The sequence below is a fragment of the Amblyomma maculatum genome, chromosome 1 (genome assembly GCF_055883805.1).
Source record: "Amblyomma maculatum isolate TAMU_Amacu chromosome 1, ASM5588380v1, whole genome shotgun sequence".
Lineage (NCBI taxonomy): Eukaryota > Metazoa > Arthropoda > Arachnida > Ixodida > Ixodidae > Amblyomma > Amblyomma maculatum.
Genome location: NC_139344.1, coordinates 213,368,438 through 213,389,053, shown reverse-complemented (window position 1 = coordinate 213,389,053; position 20,616 = coordinate 213,368,438). Strand labels below are relative to the sequence as shown.

Below are 20,616 nucleotides of genomic sequence, written 5' to 3'. Positions count from 1 at the left end.
ACCTTCTAGGCTCTAAACTTTTGACAAAGACTATACCTTTCATATGTGGGAGAAATTACATTGGCCAAGCAGCAAGACCACCAACAGTTTCTTGGATAAATATTTATCCGTTATCTCATCACTGCACCATAATAGATGAGCAGAAATATCTGGTCGTTCTTGGTGCAAACACTGACATGATCTAGGCATGCAGGCACAAATTATAGGCCCAAAATGTCGACATGTGATAGAACATTGATGGTTTTTATTCGAATGTCAGCAAGCACATTCAAGTATCAGCTACAATGTGCTGTTCTTTCTCCAGCACATCAGTCCCCTATCACATATGGGACCAGATGGGAAGCAAGCAGATGCAAGTCATCTACAGTCTTTCTGATACTTCAATTTGGAGGTCTAAAGGTAGTAAGCAAAGAGATCGCAAAAGATTATGTGTGAACATGAATTTCTAGCAATTCACTTCTTGTGAAGGTTATGTTCAATGAATTCAAAATCTGATCACTCGTACCATCCTGACAAAAATTCTATGCATGATAAGTTTACTACACTTGTCAGTGTTTTCTCTCTTGTCTCCATTTGTTTTCGCGCTATTCATTTCGAATAATGCAGTGTTCAGTGTGAATCTCCCAATACAATTCATATTTTTGTTGGTTGGTTGGTTTGTGGGATTTAACGTCCCAAAGCGACTCAGGCTATGAGAGACGCCATAGTGGAGGACTCCGTAAATTTCGACCATCTGAGGTTCTTTAACATGCACTGACATTGCACAGCACACAGGCACCTTGCTTTTCGCCTCCATCGAAAAGCGGCCGCCGAGGCCGGGATTCGATCCCGCGTCTTTGGGAACAGTAGTGGAGTGTCGTAACCACTGCGCCACCCGGCGGGGCCACCTACAACTGTCTCAATCAATACCCTTGAAGGCCTGTAAGGTACATATAAATAAAGAAATACTATTGTTCGTGGTGCAAATGGTCATGTTTTACTTTGTTATCACAGTCACAGCCTGGCAAGATTGCAGAGAGTGGCAGGTAAAGGATATAGGTGAATATGGAGGGACATTACAATCTGTGACATAATAGTAGGCTTGAGAGTGGGAATTGCTATAGCTTAATTGGAGCTGTGCTTAATGTTGCAATGCTTGCAAAATGTGAGTGACAAGAAAAGTTTCCAAAGCAGGCCATAATCACCTGCTGGCTCGACATTAGCAGCTCGTTGCAGCTGCATAAACCATTTTTTTCTTTCAAATATGTTGCTGCCTTTGCCAAAATGTCATGCTGGCTACAAATTAAGATCATTACAAGCCAATTAATCTAATTATTGGCCACTTTTCAAACAGTTACAAGGTTTGCTTTAGTACAGAAGCAAGCCCTGACATTACCAGGAAAGCAGGGCACACAACCCAGGTAGCACCGAAACATTAGAGAAATGTTACATTTTTGTTTCAGTCGAACATTATTTTGATGTTGTTAATGTCCTTTTTTTGTAATGTTTTAGCAACGTTACATATAAATATTGGTATATGTTTCCATAAACATTTAAACATAAATCTAATATTTATGCGACATAAATGTAACATGGTGAAAAAATAGAGCAACATTGAACGCGCATGTAAGCCCACTGCTCATGATGGTACACAGCATCCACGCTTTACAAAGACCACAATAAAGCACAACTCCACAATACAGCACCATTCCTACACTTACCTCTGAACTAATAGCATAGAGTCAACCTTTTATATCCATCGCCAACAGGTGTTCCATTAGTGATAGTGGCGAATGGATAATAAGCAATACTTTCTTGCAAAATATCAGGGCTGTGCTTGCATTCTACGGTGGGCATCATCTCAAAGCTCTAGTTGCAAAGAAATGTTATTGAAAAAACATGGTTACTGGAAGAAAAAGGGCAAAAGTGCTGGGACTCAGTGTTTGAAATACATATGCTATATGTTGTTTTATAGTTACGATCCAAACATTATTTGAACATTTAGGAGACAATATTAGAACAACATTTGTTTGTAACATTAAAATAATGTTTACAATGCAACATAAACACTGAATACATTATCATAACATTCAAAAGTCAATATTAGTAAAATGTTCCTTTTGAATGTTTTGCTAATGTTATTTTTATGTCACAGAATGTTAAGCAACATTCAGGCAACTTAGACAACAAATTTATAACATTATTCTAATGTTCGGTGCTGGGAAGGCTGACATGGAAGATGCACTGTTTTGTATTCACAGAGATGTAAGCTTGAAGTACACCTAGTTTTTCACTCAATGAAAGGAGCCAGGTCATAACACTTGGTGGTGAGGGTGCCAATTACGCAAGTGAGAGGTTGGCCATCAGTGACTGCATTGCAGCTGAAGCAATAGTAGTGATGACAATGTTGGTGACGGAGGCACCACTGGATCGAAATTACAGGCCAACTGAGTTGTGGCCTGAATAGGTTGGTGCTCCAGGTGACGTGCATCACGACAGTGATTCACAAAATTTGTCAAAAGCTGAGCTTCTACTAGTACTGCGTGAATGCGAGTCAACCTATGAAGTCAGGCCAGAGCACTCCTTGAAATGAAGTAGTGAAATGCTTATCCAGCCACTGGCATCAAATATGGAGAAAATTATATACATATACACAACAGGCCATCGATACGCAGGGATGTTTAAGTTGGGGTAACAAGTGGTTCAATTGTAGACCTAAGCTGAACAAATGCCACATTGCAATTTAAGCAGCACAGCATCGGAACTGGGTTTATATCCAATGAGGGAAACTGGGAGAATTGGGTTGATCTCCTTCTGCTTTCGGTTCAGCAACATTGTACCCTTCAAAAATTTTTTTTACAGTTTTATTGAAACTAACTCTGGAACCATCCTTTTGTTTATCAAGGCCTGTTTTTTTTCCCTCAGAGTTCCCTGCATGGAACTTGGCCTCAAGAAAAGTGCTGAGCCTACATTTTAGTCTGTCTTCACTGGTTCCACCTTTGTAAGCATTATTAACCAATTAGTCCAGCGAAATAAATACTAATAAAATATTTATTTACACTCGGAAAAGATGAAAGCGAAAAGAATTGAAAAATGAGTCATCACAAAGATCAAAGGGTTAAGCAAAAAGGGATATAGGGATGAGCACTGGGATGAGCCACTGAGCGCGCACAGATCCGGCTTTTTCCCAGCGCGAGCTGTGGTCATGCGGATAAGTTTCAGCGGGAAAAAAATGGGGGGGAGACAGGTTGTGCGCGAGCGGGGAAGCGCGCTTGGCGCTCACAGATGTGTTAGTTTTCTTTTCCTTTTTTTTTTAATCGCAAATGTCCACGCGACTTGTTCGGTTATTATTGATGCCGCCCAGGCTCTGCTATACAAAAAAGTTAGTAAAACCATTTCATAGCTAAAAATATATGTACTGAAAAGTTCGCATCAGCGTTTCTAGTTTCCTTTTTTGTCTACGCGACATCAAGCTATGTCAAGATCCGCCCATCGGCTAACTGCGTGCAAAAAACGGGTCCCGCAAAGTCGCGGCACTGCAATGAAACGAAACCTAAAATATAGAGGATGTTATGCTCTATCGTTCGAGAGACACGAGAATAGCGGGATGCCTGCTCCACATCGTGGTCTGCACACTGCTCACAAATCATAATCCAAATCATTGATTCGAATGCATTATGGCTAGCGGCCGACAAAACCGGCAAAAACCATAGTGCTAAAAAAAAAAAAAAAAAGAAAAAGAAAAACGGCAGGATTGAATATTGCAGCGTCCATCCGTCCATCTACCAAGGCGTTGGCGTTCGCTCGTCGCACACAGTCTTGAAATCGCCGAGGCGCGCGATGAACCTCGCGTGCTCTCCTCAGACCGGGCGGGCTTAATTTGTTGTCCATGCATCAGTGCATCGACAATAAGCAGGTAGATTTGTGCTTTGATGGGGCAGTTTCATCGAGCTCGGTCTGGTGCTGATTTTTATTTCCAAGTCAGAACGAGCAATGGTGCGTAGTGCATGGTGTACGAACGATTAGTTTGGACTAGGCGATATAGTTGAGCCACCGGTACGCTCGGTATCCAGTGCTGCTGCACAACAGCTGTAGGTGCGAAAAGTTTGCTTTCTCACAACCACTTACGTAACCGTTTAGGTGTATGCTTACTAAATCCTAAGTCGGAATCCGTCGGCACCGAACGATATGAACCTCTCCAATGCATCTATGATGCCCATGACATCTTCGCTTCCCCAAGCGTGTCGTTAGCTTGGTCATCGCAGCTGTCGCTACACAGCTGCCGTAGATAAAAATTTTCGCCCGCAGACTTTAAAAGAGAGAAGGGAGCTCGCTCAATGCGAAATTTTCCCGTAAATTTTAAATACATATGCAACCATGGGGTTACCACTTGTCACAAGCCTTCTACGAAAAAAGAAAGGGAGCGCTGCCGAATACTGTCCGGCGCCTTAACTGGCCGACAGGTTTTCAAACAATCTTCCTTTATGCAGCATGCATTCCAGACTCCCAGTACGACCCGGGAAGTGACGTCGTGCATTTTGTATTGGCAGGCACGAGAGTTTGCACTGACGGTAAGAGTCGAATGTATAATTGCGCTGCATCTGTTACACCTGTAGGTTCAGTACACTTTTACATATCATACTTAATATTTTACAGAAATTGAAAGGAGCAATAATTACCATTTTAAAGCACTATTCATACAAGGATTCATGCTTTAAACTAAGACACAGCATGCATCAATTTTTTTTTTTCAAAGGTGACAGTTTATAGGCACCTTCCAACTCTGAAGAGCACAGACAAACTTTGGCTGCATGTTCACATTTTGCAATAATGTAAAGAAAGCTTCATTGAAATTTCCTTTAGCCTGGTAAATAATGCATAATCAAATTTCTTCCCCTGTACAAATTCGGTTCTAACAGCCAAACAGTGGTTGCGAAATCAGTTTTCATCCACTGATGCACGAAAACTGCACATTATACTGCAGTGAATAAATTGAGGAGGTGGCAAATATTTTTTTCTTGTACTGACCTGAAGCCAACATTTACACCACTGAGAGTCTGGCTGATAAAACTTCAGCAGCTTGATGGCAGAAATTCAATTATAGCTTGCTTAGCAGGGGTAAACGAATTCTGCAGGGTGATTCATGTACGCTAAAGGCATATGCACAATTCCAAGGCAGCAGAAAACCAATAATTTTGTGTCCATACTCCTTTAAAAGTTTTAAGTTTTGGTTGCAACGGTGGCAGTAACATACCACTGCATTTAATCTGAACGTTGCTTGAACATACACCTGCTGCGAAACATGTTACGTGCAAAAAACGAAGTGGATCTTGAACATAACCAGAGCTTAAATTTAAATTTTGAGCCTACTGATGTAAGTCAGGAAAACTATGCAAGGAAGCACTCAGTATGAGTGAATATGTATTACTTACGTGACATGCCACTGGGAGCTTTGGCTAAAGAAAAGAAGCAACAAATATTTACCACTATTTAGAAGAGACACACACATACTCATTTAACCATTTTATATATATATAGTACAGATTATTGCACAAGTGACATCATATACAATGCTTCCAGATGCAAATATACCAACAACAACATTGATATATATCATGTCCAGCAGTAGACAAAGTACATCTGATTATATCCATTTGAACTCTGACTCAGCTGCCAGATGACAAGCAATTTTGGCTGCACATGTCAAAGCATTTAGGCCCATGGTAACTTTACAGATTGTATGAGAAAGCAAGCTTACATTTCATTAGGTTTAGGAAACAAATACAGCTTGGTCAGGAGTGTTAAGCTGGAATTATTAAAGGCCCATGAAAAGCAGATTACAAAAACTAGAAAATATGTATGAGCAATAAGTATCACTGCAAAGCAAAATTTTTTAAGCGATCTTTATTGGCCCTGAAAATATGGCCGATAAAAATTAATGCTCCTTCACTCCCCCCTCAACTCGGGCCACATCAGTGTGCAAGAAAAAAAAAAGTAAAAAGTCGGAACGGCGAGCCATCACTCCTCGTCCCGCCTGCGTAACCTGGGAGTGTCCAATAAACGAGTGCGCCCAGCAAGCCCATGTGATGTCACATGGGAAGTTTGTGCGCGGTGCGTGCAGGGATTTCGCCCCATTCTGTCACGCGCGGTCGCCAGGAGCACTTTTTAAAATTATTTGCAAATTACACTCTGCGTGAAACGCTTTAAATTTAGCACCAATGCTCATAAGGATCACCTCTATGGATTTCTTGTATTAGAATATTACTGCAAGTGGCGTTTCAAGGGCTCTTTAATACTCCACAAAAATGATTACATAATAAATGCTTCACTGTTTTTCAATTCTCTAGCGAGCAAATAACAAGCAATGAAGTCTATTCATTTACTATGCCCACATTTTTAAACAGTAAATTACTTCAGTAGGTGACAATAACTACAACAGCAGCACATAAAAAATTGCTAATTTCATGAGGCTTATGTCCACTGCTACAGTGTTCATTACACTGCACATAAAACAGCCTAAGATGTATGCTTATGAAGTTACCAGAACACTAGTTATACAACAGCAAGTGATGTAAAGTTCCACACAATGGACACTTCCCCATCCTTCCTTTCTGAGAATCAGTTTGCCTTGTAAAAAAGATATCACATGAAATGTGCGCTCAAAGCTCACAGGTTACATTTCTTCTACAGCGTGACTAAAATTCAAACAAGGACAAAAGTAAAAACCTTGTCACAGAATAAACATGACAGTTTGCACATCTGGAAGGTTATGATGTCTCGTTTGCACAATTAACGCACAAACTATAAACTGCGAATCCATCGGTTACTTTGTCATGCAAGTTAATATGACAATACTTGAATAACACAGGTATACAAGGTGTCCCATGTGACAGAAACCAGCAGATATAAATGGCTTATGTCAAAATATGTGAAAGCATAAGAACCTTGTCAGAGGAGCTCCAGAGCAGGCAACCACTGCAAATTATTCCATTAAGAACCAAATTAAAGGGCTGAAAACACTGCGGAATACCGCTATACTGCTGCTAAAGCATTATAGCCCTTACAGATATCTCCAAAGCATACAGATGAATTTTACACACACAAAAAAAAAAAGAGTAGGTCCGACTGTATCTTGGACTGCATGAAGACATGGCTAATCCAGATGAGTCGCAACAACTGATCTGTGAATGACCAAGGCAGATCAGTCTTGGTAATTCATGGTAAATGTAGAAAACTGCATTTTCAATTCATTTTATGGCCAGCACTCTAGAGGGGCTGCAATACCATGACTTAGGGTTGTCATTTTTACTTTAGCACATTATGCACACCTTGATAAACATTAATGCAATGCATTCACACAATGACTTTTTTTCAGCAGTCAGCAACATTTTCTCATATTTTTGGTGAGGGTTGTTAATCTCAATTCATTCAGTTTAATGACCGCATCAAACAATATGCTAAGCCAGGGGTTCTCAAACTGGGTTCTGAGAGCTGCTTGCTTTGGGTTCTGCGAGACCCCACCAGGGGTGGAAGTGGGCTCGGGCATTTTGGAGCAGCTTTGGAAACAGTAATAAAACCATTTTGGAGCAGCTTTGGAGCAACAAAACGACAGTTTTGGAGCACATAATTATGTTTTGGAGCACGTTTCTAAGGTCAAACGGCTTTGATAATTGCAGTTTTTTTTCTGAAACACAAAATATCCAATCTGATTCCTTTTTATGCAAGTTCAATGCCTTTTCAACTTCGTATTCATCTATCACCCGATAGAAATATGCTCAGAATATAACCAGCCCTTATACATAGCATTCATTGATAATGAAAAAACATTTGACTCAGTAGAAACCTTGGCGGTCATGCAGGCATTGCAAAATCAGGGTGTAGACGAGCCGTACGTGAAAGCGCTGGAGGATATATATAGGGGGTGCACAGCAACCATAGTTCTGCATAAAGAAATTAACTAAATTCCTATTAAGAAAGGTGTTAGGCAAGGACACACGATCTCCCCAGTACTATTCACAGCTCGCTTAGAAGAAGTATTCAGAGACGTGGAATGGGAGCAGTTAGGGATAAGGGAAGATGGAGAATGCCTCAGTAACCAGCGATTTGCTGATGACATCGCCTTGCTAAGTAACTCAGGGGATGAACTGCAAAGGATGATTGATGACCTAGGCAGAAAAAGTAAAAGTAGAAAGGTAGGCTTGAAAATCAATATGCAGAAGACTAAGGTAATGTTCAATAGCATAGGAAAGGAACAGCAGTTTACGCTAGGCAGCGAAGCACTGGAAGTAGCAAGGAGGATAAGATTGGGATGGAGCCCCAGATTAGGACCAGCAACTGACTGGTATCGCTCAAGAGGAAAGTATACGACTGTTGCATCTTACCTTTACTTACCTATGAAGCTGAAACGTGGAGGCTAACAAAGAGGGTTCTACTTAGGTTGAGGACAACGCAGAGGGCTATGGAAAGAAAAATGGTAGGGATAACATTAAGAGATAGGAAATGTGCAGGGTGGGTCAGAGAAATAACTCACGTTACTGACATTCTAGTGGAAATCAAGAAGAACTGAGCATGGGCAGGATATGTAGCGAGAAGAGAGGATAACCGATGGTTGCTTAGGGTAACAAATTGGATTCCAAGGGAAGGAAAGCGTAGCAGGGGGCGGCAGGTTAAGAAGTTCGCAGGGGTCAAGTGGATGCAACTAGCACAGATCGGGTTAATTGGAGGAATATGGGAGAGGCCTTCGCCTTGCAGTGGGTATAGTCAAGCTGATGATGATGATGATTCAACTCTGGCAAAACAAACAGCAACGCTCGCTGGTGCGCTTCATAACTAAATATCTAGTTCAGTTATGAAGCGCACCGAAGTCTGTGATGTCTGACCTAATGCATTTGCCTATTTTGACTTGCTAGATTCAAATGTAGTCTACCACTTCTATGCGTTCTAGCAGCGATACTAATTTGGAGCTCAGATTATTGGGCATGACATTTCCACTCCCTACCTTGTGCATACTACTTTATTTAGAATACACTTCAAAGCCCCCACATATGGGGTATTACACGAACCTTTTTGATCCTATGCCCGAGCTGATTAATCTCCGAGCACATGGATATTTCGTCTGCCAAAAAAGCGCCTTCAGACCACAATAACGCACCTTGAAAAGCTTGGCGCCAGTACCACTCTCGTGCTTTTTGCCTACCGTGGGATCGCAGACGACTGCAGCATGACCTCGATCGTCTTGTGCGTTTGTAAATATGGCGGAGGTCTACAGGGGTGGAAGCGGGCTCGGGCATTTTGCAGTAGCTTTGGGATATATAGATGGCACTGAAGGGTAGTCTTCCAATCCTACAGCTTTGTACTTTACTGCCTGCTGACAATAGTTCATCATTCTTTGCTTCAGCAATGCGGGGGTTCCTTGTCAGTGACAAAAGTCAGATGGTGAAGTACCTGCTGGTTTTCACAGTAGGACCATTAGAATAACTCATGAAGTTTTTGTAGTCGAACAAGTTTCTTTCCCAACGGCTCACAGTAGTTTGCGCTACCTGCTTCGCTTGCTCATCTCGCTTCTCTCCACAGGCAGTTCAAAAGGCTGAGAGGAGGTGCAATGTGACATGCACAGTGCATTTCTTTTTGCAATTATCTCCAATCGCTGGTGGCTCATACTAAATTTACTAGCGAACAAATATTTATATACTCTATGCTTCCTTCCCTTATAAAAACTTCATTCGTATTCATCCAGTGCAAGACATGTTATACTTTTGCCACTGGCGCAATGATATTGTTCCCATGTTCTGCTAAATTTAATGGCAGAACATCAAAACAGCCAGTTTGGAGCAGTTTTGGAGCAATATTGCATTTTGGAGCAGGATGGAGCAGGGAGAGCAGAATGGAGCAATTAGAGCAGCACTTCCACCCCTGCCCCACAGGACTGCACTTCCTCCCCCCCATTTCCCCTCTTGCCACGCATGTGGACCAGACACAATGTCTACTTTGCGATGGCTGTTGGGGTTCCTTGAGGAAAAAATGTTTGAGAACCCCTGCACTAAGCGTACCACAGCACACTGAATAAAGTATTTGTTTTCAGTGACAAAAACTGGCCCTTGTACTTCTCCTAAGGCTTGATGAATGTTACACGAGACAACTGTATAGTCTCCTGAAAGTGAGACAAATGACAAATTAGCCTCCTAGAACGGAAGATAATGTACATGATATATATGTGTGTGTGTGTGTGTGTGTGCGCACATAAAGTGAAACTACCCTTCGGCAAAACACAGAACACGTAAAGAAACTTTGCGAACACACAAAGATATAAAAGAGAGGCAGCAAAGATCAGCACATAATATTAAATCATTTTCTTTTCACCTTTGGACAGCTAAAACTATAAATAAGCTTGTTTTAAAAGCGTAACAACAAAGTTAAACTTGGTTGTAGAGAAATTCTAGAGGGCAGCCAACCAATAGAATTTTTTTTTCTTCTGGGAGCGACTGTGGGTGACTAAGCTGGGGTACACTTAAGTGAAATGTGGCCTGAAAGCCTACGCCAGTAATACTATGTACTGTCCAGCAAAGAGGCTTGTAGTTGTATTTTACACACTAGAATTTAACACTCCTGTATAAACTGTGAGAAATGTTCACATCAGATTACAAAATTCGGTTTGTACCGTCTTTGTCAGCCCTCAGCATTTGTACAAGAATAATGCATCCATTCATTACCTATGCACATACACGAGTTTATATATATATATATATATAAATGTGTATGCGTGTGTATGTGCATGCATATATGAATCAGCAGAGCACTACACACATATTCACAACAGGGCACAACAAACACACCTGCAATCTGCAAGACCATGCAGAGTAAAAGCTCGATCACCTCGACTCACTGGAGACCCAAGAGAGCAACTGGTGCATTTGACTAATGGTGCGTCACTACTAGCTGCACAAGCTCAAAATGCAAACTACACATGCACGCACACACAACTGAACAGCCTGAGAGCATGAGCCTCATCTTGTGTGCTTTGGAACTGCAGTCCCATACAAGAACAACAAGGCTGCGGACAATGCAGCAACAATATTGTGAGATTGGCACTGGGCACGCTCAATTTTCTTGCAAAAAGTTGTGCTGAAACGGCAATAATTTACAAAGAACCAGGTAAGGCATTTAACCTTCCTTGTTTTAGCTGTGCCCACTTTTAACTGTGTGCTTTATATCTAAATGAGTAATGCAATTAAAAGAATAAGTATGCCTGTTGTGAAGACATGTAGCAAACAGCACATTGTGTGAGGTGACTCTTGCAAACAAAAATTGCAAACATGAAACTAAACTTGAAAAAAAAAAAAAAAAAAAAAAACACTCTTGCTTTGCTTGTGTCTTGTTAGCACTCCATATGGCAAGAACCAAGGCATGCAAAAATATAAGTGGGCCACACTCCCCACCAGGAACATGGCTAGTGACCAGGTTCCATTCGCAACGTTCACCTTATAAAGGTGGCAAGATGTATATATGTGCCTCTTAGATGGCCAGCACTGTGCCTCCACATCAGGCTACATACCCATACACCTAAGTAGCACTACTAGACAGTCCTGCACCTTCGTGTGATCTCTGCAGGCTCGGTCACTACAAACTGATGGTGGTGAGGAGACAGTGAGATGAGGAAAGATGCTGCAGCTTGACGATGTTGAAGCACCTCCTCTGTTGAGTCAGTGCATCCTTTTACACTGTGGACAACAAAAGACCAAAGGTGAGAACAACAATCTGAACTTACACCCCCAGTAAAAGCACAACTTTTGTAACAATTACCAGTTTTTGTTTTAATATAGTTTTTGTTTTAATGGTCGTTAGCACACCCAGATCGAGCCAAACCAGCTTCCTCTTCTTCAGCTTCTCCTGCAACCCCTCATCTTCCAATACAGGACCACCGCAGGACATGCGTGACAATATTAATAAAGTGCTCCTCTATGCAAAAATAATAGGCAGAAAACAAGTAAAGACTTTCTAGACCAACCGAGCTTTGTTCACACTAGACCCCACAAAAAAAAGCAGGTAAACATTTCTTTTTCTAGCAAGTGTTTGAGAGAAGGAAAGTTAAATTGTATTTGTGTTTCTTGCACACCAGTTGCAATACTTCTCATAATTAAAAGAAAAAAAGGCAGCTATGCTCGCTAGCTTGTTTAGTTTATAGGGATTAATGTCTCAAAGTGGGCTATGGGGATGCCATAGTGAATGGCTCTGGAAATTGACCACCCTGGGTTCTTTAAAAGAACGTACACTGACACTGCTCCGTACCACTGCAGCTGGGACTAAACTCATCTCTTTGGAATTGGCAGTTGAGCACCCTAACCACTTAGCCATCATGTCGTGGCAGCTATCTTCATTAGTCTGCTCAAACCTTTATCCGCACAAAGGTTCAAAATTTTAAGGCAAGAAAAAAAAAAGGCCCTAATTCTCCTCCTGTTCTCATTTCGACTTGCTATCACTAGGGATGTGCGAATATTCGAAATTTGGAATACGAATCAAATATTTATGTTTGCTATTTGATTCATATTCGAAAAACTGATATCTCAAATTTTCAAACATTCTAAAATTGCCGAATACAGCAAAAATTTTTGAATTCACCACAATTTCACCGCACTGAGAGCTTCACTACAATGTCGACCTCGTGGACTATACCGTGAAGCATCCTCAAAATGTGACAGGGCTGTTTAATAGCTTTTTTATTGGCATTTCAGAACACAGAAATGTTCTTTTGGTATCATCTGCTGTAGCATTTTCCTCACTATGGTTTTCAGGTACTATGTTCGCACCGCAAGAAAGTCATCTGCGCGTGCCAAGTGCTGGCTCTCATTTACCACGTCCTGCGTTGAGCATATGAATTTTGAAACTGAAAATAATCTATGAAGGCTCATTGGTGGCTTGGTTGTTTTTCTTTTACTTTAAGATCAATTATCTTCATGATTACACTACTGTTTCACACTGATCAACACCACAAAAGAAAAGTTCCTTACTGTCAGGAGCTTTTGGCTCCTTTTTTATGTGCCTCCGCTGTTTGTTCAGCACAGATCTTTTTCAACTTGGAAATTTTCAATTGAATGAAATAATCAATATTTTGTGCTGCAGTGGCGAATTCAAGGCATCAAGCCAGATATTTCCAATTCATGCATGAGTGGAGTGGCTGAATATATTGACACCACTGTAAGCAATTTTTGTTTTTCTTGCTGTGTGAACTCCGCATTCTATTACTTATAACATCTCAATTAACAACTTATAACCAAAACAAGTCCAGTTTTATCTATTCTGCTATTTCTCACAAACAATTTGCCAGGTGCTGCTAATCAACTTACTCATTGCCAAGTTATCATCTCTAGTGTGACACGAGAGTATGGCAAGCTGCAATAGGTATTTGATGTTTACATGATTATTCCCTCTAAATAAATAATTTTCTGGAAGAACCAACATGTCTGAAGGGATAAAAGGTCGGGACCAAAGGAGCAAGTGCTTCATTATATAGGCTTTGCCAGGTCCATTTTGACTGCCTCAAAGCATGCCATGCCTTCCTCCTGAGAAAAAGTTTGCCGTACCATTGTCAAAAGCATTGGGGTTGATCATGCGCAGCAGTTCAGACTCTGGAAGCATAGACATTGCTGAGATGTGGTCCATGTTTGGCCCTTGTGCTTGGGTTTGTGCTTGCTGAGCTGATGATGGAGCTTGGTCTCTGGACACAACCAAGCTAGGCTCCACAACAAGGGCTTGTGGCTGGCTGACTGGCTGCGTAGCAGCCTCAAAAGATGTCATGCCAAATGCACCCGTGGCCATGTTGTCCTGACACTGGGGGCTGTTCTCGAAAGAGCCAGTCACTGAAAACTGTGTGCTTGGTGCTGTGCTCACACCTACCGAGTCCATGATCACTTTGTCACCAAACACTACAGGCCCCTTGGGTTCCGGTTGGCTCAACATCCCATTCAATGAATTTGGCCAGCTAGGAGCTACTTCAGTCTTGACCCCAGAGCATGTAAAATCCATGCTCTGCACTTGCTCAAGGCTACCAGAGGGCCAGCTTGGCAGAGAGAGAACTGGAGCATCTTTCACCTTCTGCTTCTTGAACTGTTGCTCATCAGCAAAGGGAACTGCCGTGTTCTCCAAAGACTGTATCTCAGAAGGCAGCCCTCCATTCTCCAGCTCCGATTCGACTGTAGTTGGCTCACAGCCCATTTGTCCCCAGAGTGGTTTGGTGGAATTTTCAGGTTGGCTCTGGTGGGTCAGGGCACTCCACTGTGTCTCACACTCAAAGGTGGCCGATGCGGCAGCTGTGCAAGCAGTCGTGCCAGTCTCTTGTGTCACCCCCATGAGCTGTTCAACGCTGCACGGAGGCAGCATACTCTGGTCTGAGTAAAAGAGGCCGAGATTCCCCAGCTGCTCCTCTGAGCTCTTCAGGGGCTCTTCTCCTGATAATTCATAGTTTGCAGCACACTTGTCTGGTGCCCCTTCAGGGGCGTGAGAGATCTTGCGCTTCAGGTGACATGACTCATTAGCTTGGTTTGCTGCCTCGTCAACGACAGTTTTGAGCAGTGTTTGCTGGGCCGCAGGCGATACCACGAGGCTCAGAGTCGCTGGTGCAGCTGGCTGCTGTGACTGCTGTGCCTGCTGCTGCACCTGCGACTGGGATGGCTGCTGTGCAGGCTGCTGCACAACTACAAATTGAATGTTGTTAGGTGTTGCAGCAGCAGCTGCTGCAGCTGCTGCCGCTGCTGCCGCTGCCGCCCCACTGCCTGGTTTGGCCTGAGACTCTGAAAGAGGGACATGAGAGAAGTTAGAACAACGTCCTCTGGAAGTATTTAGTCATGCAATGTGCCATAATGCGCATGCACATGGTGAACATGCACATGGTGTGCTTGTTTGATCTTCTACGAATAATGTGAAATGCACAGATTCTGTGGGATGAAGTGAGCAAATAATTGGTAACACAAAGTAACTTGGTAAAAGGCAACAATGTTCTACCAAACTTGGGTACACTTTCGATGAGGTGACCTATCAATAATAAGCACACCAAGTGACAAGTTCGAAACCTTTTAACTACAAGAAAAAAAAAAAAAAAAGGTAACTCAGAAGGCAGCAGTTGTGAGGCTGAGCTTATATACACAAAAACTGATGCGAATGCAATGGCGGCAAGTGAGAAAAAAAAAAAAATATATATATACACTTTTTTTTGTGCCTGGTGCCGAATCAGTCTAGTTTTGCTTATTTCAGTTGCAAAAGCCACACACAACATACGGGGCGGCCAAGCTAACTGTAGCCAAGGGTTAAAAAATAATACAATTGAGGTAGGCCAGGGAAACCACTTGTATACAGCTGCCAGCCATCTGGCTCACCACAGGCAAATTTTAATTTTTTGCAGTTAACTAATTATCGCTCTTAGACAATAAATGTGGTTTGCAGAGTTGGAGAGCAAACACCCATTCCATTTCTTTCCGATAAAGAAAGCCTCACGTGTATCTTTTTCCAAGCTCTAAAGAAAGCCCGCAAAATACAAAAAGATGTCACATGACTGCCGCATTCGCAGGCCACGATTGTGCTGCTCTCAACCAGGACTTCAGTGAACGAAATGAACTGTGGCCATGGCTCCACAGCCCCGTTGCAGCGGCAGGCCGATATGTCTGCGATGGTGTTCGTCCGCTTTAAGTTGTTGGCGAACGTGATGGCGCTAGTTGCAGTAAGCTCACCACACTCACTGCAACCATCGCTGACATGTCAGCCTATCGCTGAGACTGGGCTGTCGAGTCATGGCCGCAGCTGATTTCGTTCAATCTAACTATGAATAAGAGCACCAAAATCATGGTGCACGAATGCGTTAGTCAAGTGATATTTTTTGTATTGCGCGGACTTTCTTCAGAGCTTTGAAAAAAGATACACATGAGGCTTTCTTTATCAGAAATAAATGCAATGGGGGTTTCAGAAGGTGCTCTCCAACTTTGAAACTCACATTTATTGTCTAAAGGCAATATTTTTTTGTATTTTGCAGGCTTTCCTTAGAGCAGGGGTTCTCAAACTGGGTTCCGCGGAACACAGGGGTTCCGCAGGCTGTCTTCTTGTGTTCCGCGAGAATCCTCAGAGCTCAGGGCAAGCACTGCTCTCAAAGAAATATTTAATGCTGAAGGCTTGGTGAAATTTTGGATGGGGACTGCTCCACTGTTTCCATGCCTCTTTGAAAGCGCATTGGACATTTTGCTTCCCTTTGCAGCTACATATGCATGTGAACAGGCATTTTCAGCCCTCGCCTATCTGAAGAACAAGCACAGGAGCCATCTTGACCCGGCAGCTGATATGAGACTGGCTCTGAGGGGGAGGGGGAGGGGGGGGTTCCCTGGAACTATTTGAAGGCTTTTGGGGTTCCTCCAAGCAAAAAAAGTTTGAGAACCCCTGCCTTAGAGCTTTGAAAAGATACACGTGAGGCTTTCTTTATGTTCATTTTCAACCTTGCAGTGGCTCAAGTGGCTTAATTGTTTGCACTAAAGCTTTTTCTTTTTATTATGCAGGTTACATTCTTAATTTCACACAAAATTTGGAGCTCTAGATCACTAGGTATGTTCTCCACACCGCATAAAAATCGTCCGGAATTCTTTCTTTTTTTTTAATCTGAAATTAAAGTTGCCCCTTTTAATAATAATAATAATTGGTTCACAGGAAGGGAAAGGCGCAGTATCTGTCATTACAGAGCAAGTGTGACAGATAATGTGCCTTTCCCTTCCTGTAAACCAATTATTATTATTATTAAAAGGGGCAACTTTAATTCCAGTTTAAAAAAAAAACAATATTTTTATCAAAATCTCTCTCAAGAATCCCCAGTACTTCAGAAATATTACGTTTGCATTATATCGTTTAAAATGATAAACATAGATATACATAGCACTTCTGAAAATTTCCAATATTCTGGCACGACTCAAAGTTGCCACTGAAACTTTTTGTCTATGTTAGCCAGGCCTTGTTGTTTATTTTTGGTAAAATTTGAAGCTCTAGAGTTGTCCGTTCTTTTTTCATATTATTTTTAAATCGGCCAAAATTCAAGAATATAAAAAAAAAATGACATATTGAATTCGTAGTTAAAAAACTGCCCTACTTATATTTTATCGAAATCAATTAAAAACAATCCTAAACACTTTATAAATATCAGGCACTTTAAAAAGTATGCATTATGTAAACTAAAAATCTAAAATAAATATAAAACTGAACACGTTTTTTTTTTTTATCTCTGCCGCGGTGGTGCAGAGGTAAGACGCCCGATTACTGTGCTGGAGTACCCGGGTTCGAACCCGACCGCCGATGGCTGCGTTTCGAAGGCAAAATAAAGTGGCGCCCGTGAGCTGTGCGATGTCAGTGCACGTTAAAGATCCCCAGGTGGTCGAAATTAGTTTGCAGCCCACCACTACGGTTTCTTTCTCTCCTTCCGCTTTCACTCCCACCTTCCTCCCTTCCTTTACGGCGCGGTTCAGTTGTCCACAGAACAAGTGTGACAGATACTGCGTTTTTCCTTTCCTGTGAACCAATTATTTTATTATTATTAACACGAAAGCGTTACTTCGCTGTTCACAGATTTCTGTCCGCAGACCATGTCCACAGACCGCGTTCGCAAAATTGTGTCCGCAGCAGTTGCGAGTAACTGAGAAGTGATAGAAGTTAATGAGCGGTGTCACTCGATAGAGGCTGATGTAATGTTGATGATGAAAAAATAATTAGGCCAATAAATTAATTAGGTAATTAATTATAGACAAAAAATGTAAAAGTTGTGCCCAGCAGTTATGTGTCATTGAGAAGTGGTAGAGGTTAATGAGTGGTGTCAATCGATAGAGGGTGACGTAATGTTGTGTCCGAAATAATAATTAGGCCAAAGGGATAATTAGGAATTAGAGGCAGAACACGCAAAATCGTGTCCGCAGCAGTTGCGAGTAATTGAGAAGTTGTAATTAGGTAATTAATTCGAGGCTAAAAATTAAAAGTAAAGGCGAAAATGGTCTCATTAGCGAATGGCTTAGCGCCACATTTGAATGTATCAAATATAGAACAGTTAAATAAATCAGTCAATTAAGGTGACTTCAAGGATGTGACGTCACGCAACCTGAAGTCGAGCCAAGAAAGGGCATAGGAAGGGACTGGCACGCAATTTCAAAGTACCAAAGACTAAAGTAGTTAACTAAGGCAGTCAATTAGGGTGACGTCAAGGATGTGACATCACGCAACCAGAAGTAGAGCCGAAAAAAGGCATAGGAAAGGATTGACGCGGAATTTGAAAGTACGAAAGACTGAAAATGAATAAACAAGAAGTGAATTAATGTGAAGTAGGTGATGCGACGTCACGCAACTGGAAGTAGAGCCGGAAAAGGGCATAGGACGGTATTGGCGCGCAATTTGCAAAGTCGTGTCCACAGTAGTTGTAATTTAGAAGTCGTAGAGGTTAATGAGTGGTGTCAATTGGTAGAGAGTGACGTAATGTGCAAAAAAATAATTAGGCAAGTAAGTTAGGTAATTAATTAAAGGCTAAAAATGAAACAGTAAAGGCAAAAATGGTCTCATTAGCAAATGGCTTGGTGCCACATTTGAATGTATCAAATACTAAAACAGTTAATTAAATCAATCAATTAAGGTGACGTCAAGGATGTGACGTCACGCAACCTGAAGTCGAGCCAAAAAAGCGCTAGGAAGGGATTGGTGCACAATTTCAAAGTACCAAAGACTAAAATAGTTAACTAAGGCAGTCAATTAGGGTGACGTCAAGAATGTGACGTCACGCAACCGGAAGTAGAGCCGAAAAAGGGTATAGGAAGGGATTGACACACAATTTGAAAGTATTAGACTAAAATGGGTAAACAAGAAGTGAATTAAGCAACTAGAAGCAACCAGAAGCAACCAACAGCAGCATCCGTGCTTTCACATTACTCAAATACAGATTCTGCAGTGCTCTTTATTTTTTATTTTTTTATTCTATAGAAGCATGGGGTAAAGCACGGCGACGAGGTTGTGCTACATTCGTGTAGTGCCATGATGGTACTTCTATCAATTATTTTAGCTTTGCTTGCACAAGACTTTAAAAAGTAGATCTCTAAAGCATTAAAGACCATAAAAAATATTTTCATATTTTATTTTCTTACAGTTGTAAAATCTTTGAGATGTAAAGGCTGATAAATCGTACTTGCGATAGTTTCGTATCGTTTCGCCTGCTTTATCTAGAACTGAAGGGTGCTGGCTGTACGCAGCTGTAGTATGCGAGAGGTACCATGATGGCTGCGAACATGATTAGCAAAGGCGTGGAGAGGGTGTGCATGGGAGTGCCGCCGTCGCTTTCGTTCTAGTCTTAGTTGTATTAACTCTATGTATGCTTACGGCTTCCGCTTATGGTGTATGCGTCAAACTTTCGAATTAGTATTTGCTGAATTTAATTACTTTTTACATTATGTAATATCCAAAGCCATCTCAGAGCTCATAAAGTCGTTTTGTTCTTGTTGACAGCATTGATGATAGCTTAGAATTGAATAAAGTCACTTTTTCTTGCAATTTCATGGGAGAACGCAAAAGACGTTTGAACTTTTTTTTCTATCCTGTAATCTCTTTTACTGAAGGGTGAAGTGCTTTTTAATCCAGTTTTTAATATTATTATTTCATCTCTCGGTTGACAAAAATTCAAAAATTAACAATACAACATTTTTGTAAACGCTTTTTAATGTGTATTGAAGTATAATCATAAGCAAAAAGCTTGGTAGCCCCCATGACAGTTTCGCTAGAATTAAATACTGATTTATGGAAATTGCACGAATGAGTTGAGATCATGAGTACCGTATTTACTCGCATAATGCTCGCACCTCCTCCCTCCCCCCATTGGGTGTCAAAATATTGGAATTTTTTTCTTTCCCTCCCATAATCATCGCACCACCAATATTACCACCGCGAGAGTCGTCCGCTAGTAGTAGCAAGCACCATCTTTGGAGCACTACTGAACCTAGCTGGCCTCGTGTGTGTGCGCTACCAGGTGGCAATAGCATGCTTGGGTAGATCATCATCACCATAGGTTATGCTAGTCCTTTTTTTTGTTTGTTTTGTTTTTACCTCCATGATGTTTGTAGTCCTCGCCATTTTGAGAGGTGTCTCCACGTCTCGTTGTCATTGTTCCTTCGTTCCGTTCGTGTTACTTGCTTTGTTCCACCGCCTACCATGTTCTTAGTGCCACATCGCGATGGGGCGGTACGCAAGCTGTACAGCTGCTTTTAAGCTGAAAGCTTTTGAGTACGCGCTCGGCGTCGAGTTCAGCATAGTATGTTACTGGAGACAGCGAATGGCTGACAAAGACTCGGATCAAGTCTCTAATCAAGAGTGGAACTGTATGGTCTGCTGTGAATATTATAACACGAAACGCGCGGAGTGATGATGAGGCTGCATGCGGCAAATAAAGTGCTTTAGCAATTCGTGCTTTTGGTAAGCATGTACATTTCTAACAAAGACAAATTCTGCTTGGTTATATTTAGCTAGCTTAAGAATCCCGATTAACACCTATTTAAATTTGCTTTTAACGCTCCAAAACATTTAATAAAAAATTTTCTCCGCATAATTATTGCACCCTCCAATTTCGCATAAATTTTCCGCAAAAAAAGTGCGAGC

At 41.6% G+C, this 20,616-nt stretch overlaps 1 protein-coding gene and 1 long non-coding RNA gene across 5 annotated transcripts in view; one reads left to right on the top strand and one right to left on the bottom strand.

Moving 5' to 3' along the window:
- The window catches only part of LOC146205567 (uncharacterized), a 29,650-nt gene that overhangs the window by 3,993 nt on the left and 5,041 nt on the right, over positions 1–20,616 (top strand). The window contains exons 2-4 of one of the 2 annotated variants that reach the window (XR_014704206.1): positions 4,470–4,550; positions 11,587–11,719; positions 13,096–13,170. This is a non-coding gene — a long non-coding RNA (uncharacterized LOC146205567). The remainder of the gene's footprint in view (positions 1–4,469; positions 4,551–11,586; positions 11,720–13,095; positions 13,171–20,616) is intronic. The other variant, XR_014704205.1, reaches the window with a different exon arrangement.
- NFAT (nuclear factor of activated T cells 3) overlaps positions 11,561–20,616 on the bottom strand; it is an 86,835-nt gene continuing 77,779 nt past the window's right edge. For all 3 annotated transcript variants that reach the window (XM_084590256.1, XM_084590258.1, XM_084590259.1), the window contains 2 exons: positions 13,557–14,762; positions 11,561–11,696 (listed from right to left, as the gene is read on the bottom strand). In XM_084590256.1, the coding sequence (XP_084446382.1) occupies positions 11,692–11,696; positions 13,557–14,762 (1,211 nt within the window). In that variant the 3' untranslated portion in view covers positions 11,561–11,691. The remainder of the gene's footprint in view (positions 11,697–13,556; positions 14,763–20,616) is intronic.